The sequence below is a fragment of the Phyllopteryx taeniolatus genome, chromosome 4, assembly GCF_024500385.1.
Source record: "Phyllopteryx taeniolatus isolate TA_2022b chromosome 4, UOR_Ptae_1.2, whole genome shotgun sequence".
Classification (NCBI taxonomy): Eukaryota; Metazoa; Chordata; class Actinopteri; order Syngnathiformes; family Syngnathidae; genus Phyllopteryx; species Phyllopteryx taeniolatus.
Genome location: NC_084505.1, coordinates 24,792,139 through 24,808,331, shown reverse-complemented (window position 1 = coordinate 24,808,331; position 16,193 = coordinate 24,792,139). Strand labels below are relative to the sequence as shown.

General features: G+C 40.1%; 1 protein-coding gene across 1 annotated transcript; it reads right to left on the bottom strand.

Moving 5' to 3' along the window:
- Window positions 1-283: 283 nt before the first annotated feature.
- pkd2 (polycystic kidney disease 2) lies at window positions 284-16,160 on the bottom strand. The gene is made up of 14 exons (XM_061770850.1): window positions 15,277-16,160; window positions 14,267-14,380; window positions 12,404-12,537; window positions 11,101-11,576; window positions 10,393-10,621; window positions 8,898-9,068; window positions 7,069-7,250; window positions 6,811-6,931; window positions 6,634-6,732; window positions 6,450-6,571; window positions 5,368-5,485; window positions 4,264-4,427; window positions 4,028-4,175; window positions 284-3,700 (listed from the first exon to the last, which is right to left on the bottom strand). Exons 1-14 carry the CDS (start codon window positions 15,704-15,706, stop codon window positions 3,533-3,535), a joined length of 2,676 nt encoding a protein of 891 aa, XP_061626834.1. The 5' UTR covers window positions 15,707-16,160; the 3' UTR covers window positions 284-3,532.
- Between the last annotated feature and the right edge of the window lie 33 nt (window positions 16,161-16,193).

Below are 16,193 nucleotides of genomic sequence, written 5' to 3'. Positions count from 1 at the left end.
ACATTACTCAAAAATGTAATGATGTAAAATAGCAAAAATGGCTGTACATATAAAAAAATATGATAAATACAATTTGTAAATAATTAAAAACATCATTACACAATATCTGTAGTCAGTTTTTTTTTAGTAATTAATCACATTAATATATTAAAACATCAAAATATAATACAAATAGATGTAAAATGATCAATTAATACAATATATAATGCATAAATAAACTATACTTTTTTCATTTTTTTAAAAAATTAATTACTTAAGAAAGAAAATAAAGCTCACAACCACCCCAATTTTGAATTTTTTACTTTTATTAGATAAACACATTTAAAAAAAGAAAAAGACAAAATATTAAGGCACAGGATAAAAATATGAGCTTCCCATGAATACTATTTGCACTCCAAATTGAAGTTTGTTTCAAGTTACATTGTGTACGTGTATGCGTGTTTGTGTGTGTTACAAGGAATATAATAAGCAAATTCATTTGGAAGCTTCAAAAGGTAGATTCCCACTTAACGCAACTACGGTGGATTCAAATCAACAAAATGAACACTGGAAAAAAAAAAAAAAAAAGGTGCTTCCTTTGGTATGTGTTCAAATGTGACAAGGGACTGAACGAATACATGTGTGCAAAACAATTAAAGCAATGCCACATTTTAGGATGCTGGCGACCTAAAAGGAGCATTAAGACTACAGTGCAAAGAAAAAAGTCAATTAAAAAAAAGAAATGGATACAATTAGCACAATACAGTCATACAAGGTCAAGGATGTTATTGATTTTACAACAAGTTGTCATTTTCTGAGATTTTTTTAAATATATATATATATTTCCAGGGGGAAGAAAGTTGGATTATTACATGAAAAGGTCAATTTTATGAGGGGTGGGGAAAAGAAATTCCAGGAATAAAATTGGAATATTACAAGAAAAGTCGGGCTTTTACGAGAAAAAGTTTCAGTTTCATGAGAAGAATGTTGTAATATTACGATAAGACATCATTTTTATCCCCAAAAAGTTTGTATTATAATTTTACAAGAAAAAAAAAAGTAATTTTCTCAAAAGAAAGTTGTAATATTCGGAGAAAAAACATTATTTTACGAGAAAAGCTGTAAATCTGCAAAAATAAAGTTGTATTCTGAGGGAAAACGTAGTTTTACAAGAAAGAAGTTGTGTACTTGCAAGTACAGTATAAACGTCTAACGTGACAAAGAAAAAAGTTGAAATTTTTACGAGAATAAAGCTACTGTAAAACATTACAAGGTCCATCCATTTTTACCGTGCTGTACATCACAAGAAAAAATTCGAAATTTGGAAGAAAAAAAATTGTGATATACAAAATAATATTGCAGCATTGTTACAAAAATTGAATGTATATATCTGATTTATTTTGATGATTTTTAACAATAACAACACAACAGTAAAATCTGAATATTACGAGAATATTATGTCATGAGAATATTTTTAGGGTATAAAGTCATAATTTAAGCTGTTTTCTCTTTACCCCTGTAAAGTTTTAGCCTTTTTGCTACTAATATTATATCTTTATTCTTGAAAATAATGCCTTTTTTTCGTCACAATATTACAAAATGATTCTGAGAAAATTCCACCTTTTTTCAAGTAGTAATATGGCTTTATTCTCCTAGATTTAAAACATTTTATTCTCTTAAACGGACAACTTTCATCCCCATGAAATATTACTATAATTTTTCTCCTAAAAATGTTTTTTCCCCCTGTGATATCACAACTTCATTCTAAAGAAAATATGAATTTTTCACATATTAAAGACTTATTTTCTCCCCCCCAAAAAACGTTTTTTTCCCTCATAATAGTACAACTTAATTCTCACACTAGTTAAACTTTTTGGTTAAGGTACTTGTAACAAAAAACAAATATTCTCATAACGTAATCCTTTTCTCACAATATTCTGACTTGATAAATACTGTGATTTTATTTTTCATTCATACTAATTTTCTCACAAAAAGAGCCACTGAGAACTACAGTGGACTAACTCCATTTTTGTCATTTTGAAGTGAAGTGCAGCAATTAATAGAGAAAAGCTTTATCTAGCAGATGAATACTGGTTTAAATCAATATTTAGTTCCAATTTTGACCTATAGGGGGCAGCACTTTTTGGATTCATCATTGCATCTGCATCTCCCACAAAAACATCCCAGAAGTGACGTTCAGAGTTTGACAGAAGACAACAGCAATTTAAGACAACGAACAACAACAAAGACAACAATTATTTTTAAATGATTTAGCCGTCAATGGCAGCGAATGTCTTTGTTATTTATCATCGTTCATGAAATATTGATAGATTTGACCGATGTTTGGACTTTGACCACTATTGCACAATAGTTTGTCTTTAAAAAACATCCCTGTTTGTTTCTGTTCTTTCAGCCAACCTACACCAGATGATACAGACCGTGTGATCCAAGTCCAAAATCTTTTTATGTGGCAAAATCCAAAAAGTCTAAGAACAAACACATATGCTGGTGTCTTGAGATATGAATTTAATTCGTTCAAATTGTTCAAATCACTTGGATCTCAAATCACTCTTTCATCACTAAAATGAATGGAAATGTCCTTAATCCTTAAAAACTGTAGTGTTCTTATAATAATAAAAAATAGCACTCTACATAATATTAGGTTTTAAAAATACAGTAATGAGATAATGAAAAAGAACGAAAGTTTGTTTCACACTTTGCATCAATTGGATGGCCATTGTGCTGCTGCCCACCTTGGCCATCTGGGGGCAGTATAAGATATACTGCACATCCATGGACGTCTATGTCTCAGCTCCTCGCAGAGGACAAAGTATATATGACTGTGAGTATTCTTATACTGAAGGTCCAAATGTGTTGCTGCACCGTTTGTGTTCACATACAGTTGCTTAAATGGTTATCATTACATTTCCCATCATGTGTTACCGTTAGCATTAAACTAGCGGACACAAGGCTAAGCTAAGTATACCATATAGCATACATACCATAATGCGCTGGTGTAGCTCGAGTATGCGCTCACAAGTTAAAGCAAAAAAAAAATATCGTTTGAATCTCAGCTCATATCTGGAAGAACTCGTAAGTTGGTAACTCATCATAACACTTTCAAACAAGTATCATTGCCATAGAAATCACAAGCTATAAATGCGCCAAGCTTTTTTCAGAAGTCAAACCTGAAATCACTCTCTTGCAAAATAACAAAATGGAGCTTTAGTAGTTTACCCCAACTTTAGTCGTTTTCAGTTGGCTCACTTTATTCTTTGTAACAATGTGGCATTAATTGCTCAAATATGCTTTTCAGCGTGGTGGTCCCTAATACTAGTCCTTTCCTCAATCCTCCATTTGCCTGACGGGAATAATCAGGTATTGCTGTTTTTGTGACCGATACTCCACTTGACAATGAAGAGAACCGCAGCCGTACTGTCAGTGCATCGGAGGCGACTATCGTCATCGTCGTGATTGCTCTTATTATTCACAGCCCATGAATCCCTTTAAATGTCCCTTCTTCTTTTTTTTTTTTTACCTTTCTTTTTTTTTTTTACACGTGAGCGCTCCCGTCGGCGTCCACGGACGGCGAGGAAGCGGGGCGGGGGCGAGGGCGGCCCACCTGCGAGGACACGTCGTCCGACTCCCAGCGCTCCAGTTCCTCCCTCACCAGACGCTCCTGTTCGCTGTGGGCGTCCGCGTCCCGACCGCCGCGCTCTTCCTGACAAACAAACACACACACACACACGTACATACAGGAAGTGAGTGTAAAATATCACTGGTCACATTATTAGGTACTCCTGACTTTTCATTGAAAATGTCTGGTAGAAGAAATATAATGCAGAGGGTCCAAATAACTTTATAAAAATCATACATTGCAATCTTAATGCACTTTTAATGTTTTTTTTTTTTCTCATCTGGCCACTAAAAATATATAAACCCTCAATTTGACTCATCTGACAGTTGTTGACAGACCTTAAAATGGTAACTTCAAACCTTATTTGTGCGATAAATGAAGATGTTATGATGAAATGAAAGAATGCCATACCTCCATGGCGCCTTCGAAGAGCCTTCCCAACACGTCCCTCCGCTTGAGGGTAACTCTCTCCATAGCCTCCAGCTTGACGATGACGGCGTCTATCTTGGACACGATGCTGCCGATGGAGTGCTCCATCCTGTCCACGCGTCTCACCAGCCTGCCGAGGACGACAACACGGCGGTCACAGCGAGTAAGCGGCGAGAACGCGAGCCCGCTTTCCTCCGTTCCGTTCGACCGGCGCGTACACTTGGAACTCCTCGTAGGAGACGCCGCCCGAGCTGCTGCCGCGGCGCCGCGAGCTGTGCCCGCTGTCCTCGTCGTCGTCCTCCTCCGAGTCGTCCTGGCCGCGAGGCAGGCTGCGGCCGCTGCACGGTCTGGTCAGGGAGTTGCGCTCCAGATCCAAGTCCTCCTGCAAACGCACGCGAGGTCACTTGAAGCAGACGGCTGACTGAAAATGCTATCAAATGCACGCCACGCCATATTTTTATCGCGTGAAACTTGCTTCATGTGGAATGTTTTTTTTTTCCTGGCGAAATGATACTTCTTGTAAAATGATCATTTTTTTCCTCGTAATATTCCAACTTTTTTTCTAAAAGAATTACATTCTAATTTTCCTAAAAATTATTCCTTTTCTATTTTCATAAAATTGAGAAATTTCTGCTTGAAAAAAATGACCATCCTGTAATATCACAAATTTTTTATTATAAAAATTACATTGCGACTTTTTTTCTTGCAATTTTGCGACTTTTTTGTGTGTGCAAATTTCTGACTTTTTCTTTCTGCTACTTTTTAATTTCTGCTACTTTATTGCAACATTACATCTTTGTTCTAAAACAAAATGCAGCTTTTTTTTCTTGCAATATGACAATATTTATGGGGGCAATATTACATCTTTGTTTTTTCACTTTTTTCACATAATATTATAACTGTCTCACAAAATTCAGACCATTTTCCCCATAAATCTAAGAATATTTTCTGGTAATATTGCAACTTTATTCTCATAAAATACCAATGTAACATTATGACTTTTTTCTCAAAATAAAAAAAGTTGTTTTTCCTTGCAAAATTATGACTACTTTTACATAACATTACAGCCTTATTCTCATACAATTTCATTTTTTCTCGTGGTATTACAACAAAAAGTGTTTTTTTTAATCAATATTTTTGGAGAAAATGACGTTCAAATGGAAAATGTTGCATCTTTTTTTTTTTTTTTTTTTTACATTTTGTTATGCGAAAAGTTGTAAATATTAAAAACTCATAATGTCATGAAAAGATTTGTTTTAGTTGTTTTCCCATGCATGTCAAAATGACTCGTATAATGAGTGGCTGCTGGTCTGTGAACTAACTCGCTCTTTCTCCAGGTCATCTCTCATCTGCTGGTGGTCTTGTTCCGTCAGCTCCTGGTCACCCTCATGCTCGTACTTGGCAAAGATGGCCTGAATCTCCGCGTCCGTGTGGCCCTTCCTGTTCCAAGGCAGCGTATTTCAATGATACAAAATAATCCAATCAAATGACAATTCTCGAAACCTATTTGCTGTTTTTGGTGCTCAAGCAATCATAGTATTGCTTAGCTATTGCTTTAATGCCACTTTGTGACATCTTAGTGCCAAGGAAACAGTTGGAGTGATTTACGGTGGTCATCTAAAACTGTTTTCTCAAAATATTTTGACTTTTTTTTCTTGCAAAAAAAAAAAAAATGAAAAATTGACATTATATCAAAGCATAATACTTTAAAATGAGGTTTTTCTGTAAAGTTGCAACTTTTTCTTGGAATTCTTCAGCTTATTGTCTTGCAAAATTAAGATTTCTTTCTTGTATTATAGCAAATTTTTTTGTGTTTTTTTGGCCTTTTCTCATAATAGTACAACTTTTTTTCTTGCAAGCTTGTGATTTTTTTTCATAATTTTACAACTTTACTTTCATAGAAATACACTTTTTCTTACGACAATATTACGACTTAATCTTATAAAATTAAAATTTCCCACATATTTTTTGGGGGGCTGTAAAATTAAAGCTATTGTAAAATCAAAACTGTCATAAAATTAAGAAAATCCATAAAATGACATCTTTCTGTTGTCACTTCTTTATTATAAAATTCCAAATATCCTTAATAGATTACCACTTTTTTTCCTATCGCGTCTTTATAACGGGAAGATTATTAATAGATTTAATAGATTACCACTTTTTTTTCTTCCTATTAAATTCCTGACTTTTTTTTATACTTTTTTCTTACAAAATCATTTTTAGAATCTTCTAATTTTTTGGGGGACATTTTTGTCATCATATTTTTTTTTTTCTCCTCGTAATATTACATTGTTATCTCTTTCGTCTTGTTCAATTCCGAAGATATCCTGGCAAAATTCCGACTGAACGATTGATACCTCCCCAATTTAAAGAACCCGCTCCTTGGCGGTGGTAACAAGCTCACCCCTTTAAATGCTGTCGCAGTTCATCCAAGTTGAGCTTGCCTCCGGCCTGGCGCAGGCCGTCCGAGATGTCGTCCACCGCCGTCTTCTTCAGCCTGAGCTTCATCAAGGCCTTGTTACAACCCTGACGGGAGCACTTTTTAAGTGGTGCGCTCCTTCACTTGATTCTGGCTTAAAAGTCTTTACCTTCTTGATGAGGTCGCTCATCTCCATGTCAGACCTCTGCTGAGACATGTCCGCCTTCACCTCAGAGTACGTGTCATTGATGATGGCCAAGAACATGTTCTGCGGTGAAGACGTGACGTGTCAGTGGAGACTAGTCTGGAGGAGATGTTTGCGTGGGTTACACAAGTGCCTGCTCACCATGAGGATGAAGAAGATGAAGAAGACAAAGGTAGTGAAGTAGACGGGCCCCAGCACCGGGTTGGCCTCCTCGAGCTCGGAGAACTCAAAATCTCCCAGGATGATGCGGAATTGAGTAAAACTACACCGAAACAGCAACATTTACATTCAATACATTTTGACACAGATAAATCACAGCTATTTAATTGAATGTGTATAAAATAATTACAAAGGTGCAGCTGTTTTGTTTAGCAACAGGTATTTGTTTGTGGTTCTTACATGCTGGCCTGGAAGGTGCTGAAGTCGTTGACTTGGTTTCCGAAGAGCAGGTACGCCAGCTGGGCGTACGCCAGGAAGATGATGAAGAACATGATGGCGAAACCAACCAGGTCCTTGGCACAGCGAGACATGGTGCCCGTCAGCTGACTCATGGTCTTGTTGAAGTTGATGAACTTGAAGAGCTGAGGGAAGTGATTCAACTTTAAGAGCATTTCTGATGTTGTTTGCAGATGTTTGATTCTCGTAATTTTTGGGGGGGAAAACAGTCTCCTAAAACAAAACTGTTTTTGTTGTAATTTTACAACTTTTTGGACAAAATTCAGACATTAGCCCCCGATAATAGTTCAATTTCGTTCTCGAAAAAAGGCAACTTTTTTTAAATCATAGAATAACAATTTTTTGGGCACTTTTACATCTTCATTTTGACAAAATTACAGCTTTTTTTTGTTTTGTTTTATCATAACAATACATCTGTCATGGTCTGTGTTTTGGTTTAGATTGTTTTTGGTTTTGTTTCATGTTTTCCTGTTGTTCATATCTTGTGTGCTCATTTGGTTATTGTGTCGTCAACCCTCTACCTTGTGTCAACCAATCAGCTCCCTCCAGCCACTCGTGTGTGTGTGTGTGTGTGTGTGTGTCTCGTCCAGGTGTGCCTCTTTGTTTGTATTTAGTTCCCTGGTTTCTCTCAGCGCTTGGGGATTCATTGTCATCTAGTGGCCTGAGTGCTGTCATGTTGCACTCTTCTTTGTTCCCTAGCGTTTCTTTGTGTTTGGATTTTGGAGTTTGTTAATTTAGTATTTAGATTTTTCCGTGATCCTTGTTTGCGGAATGAAATGTTTTTTGAAACTCGTGCACTCCTGCCTTGTCTCCTTGCTTCCCTGCACTTGGGTCCTCCACTTCCTTGTCTCAAACACCTCAAAAATCCGAACGTGACAAAACGAACCCCCATAGCACTGAAAGAAACCACAACCAACATTTTTCTTATCATCCTGCAACTTTATTCTAATACAATTACAGTAACATTCTCATAAAATTATACTTTTCTATTTGTAATATTATGACTTTTGTTCTGAAAAATTCCAACTTTTTCTCATAATATTGCATAAAACCTTATTCTCAGTGTCATGTTTTTGGGGTTTCAGTGTGGCCCTTGCGCCCATTCATAGGAAAGAATACCTGCCTGACATAAAACATCTCCGTTGATTAACTGTAAAAACCTGGAGCCTCATGTACAAAAAGTGCGTATGCACAAAATCATGGCGTACGTTCTTTTTCACGGAAAAGTTCAGATGTATCAAGAGTGAAATGACCGAGGAACTGTGCGGTGCTTCACGCCAACTTCATGGCTGGCGTACGCACGTTTCTAAAGCTTTTGGTGCTTTGGCGACACTTAGAGGTGATGCTGGGAAAATGTTAGAATCAATAAATCTGCAGACGCATGAACAATTAGCACTGATGAACAATTAACACACCCGCATGTCTGCAATTACACGCGTGGATATAAAAGCATGCGCAAAGTGATGCAGAAAATACCAATAACAACAATGACTGCTTTAGCATTGCAAACGGTGCAAAACGGAGAGAACGTCAGTTCAGAGACAGAGAGGATTTATTATCAGATGATGACAACTGGCTCATCGGGCGCTTTAGGTTCCCGCGGCCACTCCTCCCGGAACTGTGCGCAGAGCTGCGGCCGGCTTTGGAGCGCGATACCGCGAGAAGCAATGCAAATCCACGCAGGTCTTTGTACATGAGGCCCCTGGTCCTTGGCGGATGTAATAAACTTACTCTTTCCATCCAAGTCAAAGTACTGGAATAGACACGCATACCTTAACCCAGGAGAAGAAGACAATGACCGCCACCACGTTGTTGAACTGAAGCTGCAGGTTGGCCAGAGGCTCGAACGTGGGGTGAGTGGTGTAGTTCTCCAGCAGGGTCTTGAGCAGGTGGCTCACCATCGCTGTTCTCGTTATGTTCATGACGATGGCCACCACACTCAACTGCAAAACGAGACCACAATGGACAATTGACGAAAGCCCTGTCACGATAATAATCACTATAACGACTTATCGCCCGATAAATAAAATGGACAGGATAGTTTTTCCCGACTTGATAAACTGTCGTTGTTGTGGTGAGCCGATGCGCGGATCACACGTTGAGCCGACAGATTTGGATGGCTGCCTTGCTTCTTGTCCAGCGCGTAGATTGACACAACAAAGACACTCAAGGGGAAGTTAACTGTTTATTATGTTCACTAGCCCACGAGCTAACAAGCTAGCCTGCGAGCTAATGAGCTAACCAGTTAAAGAGCGAACAGCTCCCTCCACCGCGGCGATGTTGTTTAACATGTCAGCGCTTCACTCCGACTTATGTTTTTCCCCAATTAACACACACGCGGGAAAGTTCACTATTTATTATATTAGCTAGCTCGCGAGCTAACGAGCTAGCCCGTGAGTTAACGAGTTAAGGAGTGAAAAAAAGTATAAAAAAAGAGGAAAACAGCTCACTCCACCGTGGCGAAGTCGTTTAAAACGTCAGGGCCTCTGTCCGACTTGTTGTGTTCATGTATCGTCTTTAAAAATTTAGCGTGAAAGAGCTACTTGTGATGAACAAAGAATATCACAATATCCAGAAATGGTGGTGGAGTTTAGTGGACACGGGGAGAGTAATAATGTTAGCCGTATATTACAATTTACTGTATGTCAAGTGAAAGTGGAGTTTAGAACTGAATAAGAAGGACTCGCGTATTGGTAAATACTACGTGTTTATTTGAGGTGTGGTGTTTGTTTTTTTAAAGTGAACAACGCATCTGGCGATTAATAGGGGCATTGCGGAAGCCACGATTTGAAAATGAGAAAAATGATGGCGCGACACATGGTGGTAGCAGATGTCGAAGTCAAGACAATTCTTGCTCCGGCGCTGCTGTTTTGGTCAGCAACAGAGTTCAAATGGGTAATTACAGCTCCTTTGCGATACCACCTATTATTGTGGGGCATTCATTTTTTTTCACGTGGACGACAAACCTCAGCGGCATCAATTAGAGTTGAAGCCATTGTTAGTGGGAATATAACTAGTGACTGATGGCGGTAACGTAATTAGTCCCGCTGTTTTGGTTAGCAACAGAGTTCGAATGGGCTAAACCGTTAAACTGTCCGTGCATTAAAAATAGTGTCTATGAACTGACTAATCACTTTTACGACACAAGAGAGACATTTAGGAGTCTTAAGTGGACGTTTCACCTGGTGAACAACTGGGGCACGCCGTCTATTAAAAGGGACAGTCATTATTTGAGAAATAGTCTCAACAGCATGACTGGATACGCACCGTGACGATGAGGACATCCAGGCAGTTCCACAGATTCCTGAAGTAATGCAGGCGGTGGATGCGGATCTCCAGCACCTCTTCCACCACGTAGTAGAGGATGAAGAGGCAGAACATGACCTCGCACAAGCCCACAAAGTAGTCCCAGCTGGACACGTATCGGATCAGACGCACCGTCTGGAACTGCCAGGACGTCACCACCCCGCCCGTCGCCGGGAACTCCACCAACAACCTGACAGACGTCAGAGCCATTAGTCATGCTACTATGTGAGAGAAGGCCATTATTGGTACAACTGGTACGATTGGTATATCTTCCCTCAAATATGATTAAAATATGTATTACTAGATGTGTTTTCAGTCTGTCTTAACACAAATTCAATTTCATGATACTGGTAAATTATATTACAATTGTAATAATAATATATCAATACTATATTATGACGCAGCTGCTCTAATAGACGCCGCACTTCAATTAATCCCAAGATTAATATACTGGACATTGTGACCAATTTAGCACAGTGGTGGTATTTTACATCACTCTTAGCTCCTCCCCAACATGCGAAGATATTAATCCCATGACACCATTACCCATCTTTAGAAAATCAGTGAATGGAACAATCTGCGAATGCGGAACCCCAATATACAAGGCTTCACCGTGTACAATAGGGATTTTAATAAGTGTGTGTGTGGTTTCACGCAGACGATTCTCACCTGACGATGCAGAAGAGGTTGATGTTACCATTGTAGACAGCAAAGTCGAGGAAAACGGCCCTGGTGCCTCTGTTCAGCCACAGGTGGTCCTTGAGGAAGCGCAACTGGACCGCCGACTCCTCCCTCGTCCGGGACAGGTCTTGGTAGTATCCCCCGCCGCCGTATTTGGACACGCGACCCCAGTGGCTGCTCCCGTTGGCGGCACCCTCCGCCGCGTGCGTCCACGCCGTCCCGTTCCCGGGCCCGAAGGGGGCTGTGTCCTCGTTGGCGCGTGTGTAGACGTCGTAGCAGTCGCGGACTTGGTCGCGCAGGTCCTCGTGCACGCTGCACGACTCGTTGCGGACCTTAACCTGCCGGAGGCGCGGCACCCCGAGCAGGAGGTTCTCGTAGAAGATGAGACTATGGTTCTCGGGCAGGCTCTTGTTGTTGTACCATACCTCCCAGTACATACCGTTGAGAAAAGGCCCCTCGGTGAACTAGGAGGATGAGGAGACGTGACTCTGTATACTGTAGTTACCAACAAATGGACGCATTCTACTGTACATAAAATGGCTGCCTAAATGCTAAACCCCATGTTTTTGTGAAACCTCTCCGATTAAAAATCTACACTTCTAATCTAGGAATGGGCAAACCAATGTCAATTTTATTTTTGAAATGGACAGATGGTCTAGGTCATTGTAATTAAGCGATTATTTAGTCAAATTTAAGATGTAGAATTATTTGATTTAAGTAACTTTAAATAATTTACAATAAGCCAATTAACCAATGATTTAAAGATATAAATGAAAGAAAAATACAGCAAACTCCGCAGTCCTGCCATAACGCTAATTTTTTGGGGGGGAAGTACAGCTTTTACACAATTTTTTTATACTGTGCGAACAATATTTTTATGTTGTCCATTGTGCTTGTTCTCTCTCAATATATTATATGTGTTTAAATGTGTTTGTATTGTATTAAAAGTGTGTCTAAAGACCTTAAAAAAATTAATGCTATAAAATGTATTTAAAATGGCTATTTCTATATCGCGGATTTCACTTATCGCAGGGGAGGTCTGGAATTTAACCCCAGCGATGGGGGGTGGGGGGGTTGGGAGGGGGTCACTGTAATAGAATGAATAAAAACGTAAAATAATAAAAAATATGATTTGACTAATACAACAATTAATTGTACATGCTAATTTTACTGATTTTGATGGAAGTGGACCTTTATGGCTCTCGCGCCATACTTTCGCCCTCCCCTGATCTCGCCTGCGCTACGCTATTCGCTGTTGGCAATATCCTTGCGATTATATTGTGAAGTATACCTTCCAGAAGTGTTCCATGGTTGAGAGGCTCCTAAATGTGGCTGCCTCGCCAGTGGAAAGGGGTGTGTCCAGGAAAAGCTGCGACATGACTTTGGTGTAGTAATACATGTTGGTGCTCACCATCCCATACGTCACTTCACACCATTTTAAACACACACACACACACGCACGCACAAATAGACATATTTCAATACCGTTGCAGTGAATCCGGCACACAACAGGAGATTTGCATTTAGCTGTCTGTGCCTTTTACACAGAACCCAGCAAAGCAGGACATTGCCGCAACCGTTTGCGCTTTCGCACTGCAACACGGCATCCTCCAATCAGATGTTTCGATATCATCCTCTGGTGTAAAATACTAGTTGGACTGCGACCATTAGTTTCAACACAAAAATGCCTCGAATGCCAGCTTTTACATGCATTGTGAAAGACATTTTCCCGTTTGTTTTCTATGTTGCTGTTCTAGACAGACAGTACCAACGCGGAATGGCAGGATTAAGACCAGCTGTAATTTTCTTTGTCAGCTTTGAACAGGAAGTGTGGAAGGTGCTAAATGACACCGCCGTTGAATGGTGGGACTTTTATAGCATGTGTTAAAGAGGCTAATGCTTGTAAAATATGTCATTTTTCCATCTCATTTTTTACCACATCACTGTTCTTTGTAGACAGCACCAACAAGGAAAGGGGGGAACAAAATCGACCCCGGAAATGTTCCACCTGGAAAATTTCAGTTTCTACAGGCACTGTGATAGGGGATACTGCTTGCAGATGCTCGTGTTTTTTTCCACCACTGTTGTGAAAATGGCACCAACAAAGAATGGTAATGACAATGTCAACCCGTAGATTTTCCCCCTGGAAAATGCCAGCTTTTACAGGCAGCGTGAAGGGGGCTAAAGCCTATAAATGCTAGCATTTTTCCACCTTTTTTTCTGAGCCACTGTTCTGTATAACTGGCACCAAAGTCAACCTGGAATTTTTCAGCTGGGAAAAGGCCATATTTTACAGGCAGTGTGAAAGATGGCTTTGGCCTTTTTCCCATGTCACTGTTCTACACAAACGGCACCAACAAGGAAATGAAGGGACAAAGTCGACCCAACATTTTTCTCCGTCAAAATGCCGTCTATTACAGGAAGTGTTTAATGGGCGAATGCCTGTAAAGCGGTTATTTTTATACCTTTTTTTGGTGTGTAACCTTTTTCCACGGCACTGACTCGAATTCGGGAGGCAAATTCAACCTGTCAATTTTCATGTAAAATCCAACCTGTAACATGGGCGGGACGGCCATAATGCCTTGATAGGGGTGTGAAGTTTAACACTCGACTCACTTCACCCACCCTATTGTGTTGAAAGGAGTTGTCACGGTTCAATTATTTTATTCAATGCTAATGTTATTATCTGAGTGGGACTCCATGTTGCACTGTGACAGCTTCCACAGTTACGCCAATATCCCACTCTACTGGGTTCTATGTAGAAGGCACAGTTCGATGCACCAATTTTGTGCAATTTTGTCCAAGTGAAAGAGGCTTTCCTCAACACAACAACTTGAAGTCCATATAAGAGAGAACAGCTTGTCCTGCTCTGCATGGTAAAATGTGTCAGGAAACATTTTTCCTGAACCGCCCTTAACCACACACTGGCATTTTTTTTTTTTTACTGAAGCAGCAAAAATAAAAGAGCAAAATGTAACTGTGATCATCCGGCACACTTTACATGCATATGCCCTCAATTTCCTGCCCAGTCGGGTAATGTAATTCCTGTGCTGCATTATTCCGTCTGCTCAAGACATTAATTGGGATTTTTGTGCAGTTTTCTAGGTCACGAGTAAAGTTTCAGTTTGAAAAATTGGTGGAAATGTTTACTTACGGACACAAACGGTGATGAGGAATGCAACGTAGATGAGCATCTCTCTCAGGACGTTCCATAGATACCGTTCTCGACTACTGTTGTTGTCCTCCATCAGCTCCGTGCCCCACAGAACTGCAACGGGGGAGATAAAGCAGGGTTTTGTAGGGCCCCCTCTTGGAATTGCTGTTGGCTATTATTCTTCCAATTAATGAATGGCTTTTCTGGAAGCCTCAACATGCTGGAAAATGCACCATTTTTTTTCAAGAGTGCCTATTCTAGTGAAAATATATTTATTTTAGGGTTCCTCAACACGCCACCCAGATCCTAAATTTCACTCAGTAGCGCCCCCCCCCAGAATGTAAAAAAAATATATAAAAAATCAGCCCCGACACTAGTGTCAGCGATTGACATGAAATTCGATGAACATGTCTATCATAACAGGACAGGACATTTTGGCAATTTGAATGGAGTCAAAGCTCCATGTAGTGGACAAACTAGTTCTAATTTCCCTACATCTATTTATCTAAACCCCGTAAGGAGCTCATTCAAGGACATCATTCTGCTGGACTCAGACACACAGCATTTACTGTTTCATTAGAAATTGGGAATATATTGGCGTTTAATTGGCAAAACTCCCGTTTATGATTATTTTGAAAAAGGCTCAAATCCATCAGGACCAAAAAAAAAAAACACTATACAAACACTTTTGTTGGTGTTTGATTGGGACCTGAAACGGATTAATGGAATTTCCATTCATTTCAATAAGGAAAGATGATTTGAATATGACTGATTTGAGTTACGAGTGTGGTCACGGCACAAATTAAACTGGTAAATCAAGGAAGGCACCATTGCATAATTAAAATGATTGTTTTACTATTTTTACTTAATTTGATCCTTTACAATAAATCAGCTGATTAACTACTTAATGAAATAAACGAATAAAAAAACTGTTTTTTTTTTTAGACTAACCAATCTCAAATTTTACCGTAAAATTGAGGTGTAAAGAGAAAAAAAAGAGCGTGTCTTACTTCGAATTTTCTGGAGTATCTGCTTCATACAGCTGCTGTGCTGAAGCCTGCCCCGCTGCCTCTCGTCCCCACTCGGGCTCGGGTAGGCTCCTCCACCGTCGATCCGGGGGCTGCCTCCACCGCCGCCGCTGACGTTGTAGCTGGCCAGACCGCTGCTGCAGCTGCTGTTACTGGAGGCCGTGGACGCCGACCTCCTCCCGGGGCTGGCTGGAGGCCAGTCCGCTGCTATTATCTCGTCGCCGGGCTCGAAACCCGGGTTGTCGCGGCTCCAGGCTTGTCTGGACGGAGAGGACGGGGTACCCGCAGCGATTCCCCCGGCCGCTGAGTCCTGACGATGCTGCTGGATGTTCTCCATCTCGATGCCTTCTCTCGCCTCGGAGGTGTGCGGCGAGCGGGCGGCGTGCTGAGGTTTTACCCGCGATGAGCTCATGGTAGTCGGCCTGCTTTTTAAATCCAAACTATCATACGTCACGGATGAGTTTAACAACTGGAATATTACACCCCCCCCCCCCCCCCCACCCCGCACCCTAAAAAAACAAAAAATAAAAAAATAATAAAAACAGTCCAAGAAACGACAAAAAGGTTGCACTGTGAAACAGAAAATAGTTTAGAAAGTTAGTCCAGAAGAAATTTACTTATTTTATTTGACAAACTCGAAGTCGTTGCCCAAAAATCCTTCCAACTAGTTTCGCCTCCAAAACGGTTCACGTCGCCCTAAAAAAAAGAAAAGAAAAACACGAAAAATTGATGCCTTATGAAGCTTTAAGTTGTTCTTGGTTGGTTGCCTTCTTCTACAAATATTATTAACGACGGTAAATTGTTGTGTTAGCGTGAAAACGACGAGAGCGAGAAAAGTCTTCCCGTCCCGGGACAGCCATCTTTTCTTTCACTGACCCCCCCCCCCCCCCGAAAAACAG

What these genes read in the sequence shown, in the direction of transcription:
- pkd2 (XM_061770850.1), bottom strand. Translation starts at nt 15,706, where the DNA reads ATGAGCTCATCGCGGGTAAAACCTCAGCACGCCGCCCGCTCGCCGCAC. An exon ending in TGGATGTCCTCATCGTCACG is followed by an intron (nt 9,069 to 10,392) that starts GTGCGTATCCAG and finishes CTCGTTTTGCAG; the next exon opens with TTGAGTGTGGTGGCCATCGT. An exon ending in CTGCGACAGCATTTAAAGGG is followed by an intron (nt 5,486 to 6,449) that starts GTGAGCTTGTTA and finishes GCCTTGGAACAG; the next exon opens with GAAGGGCCACACGGACGCGG.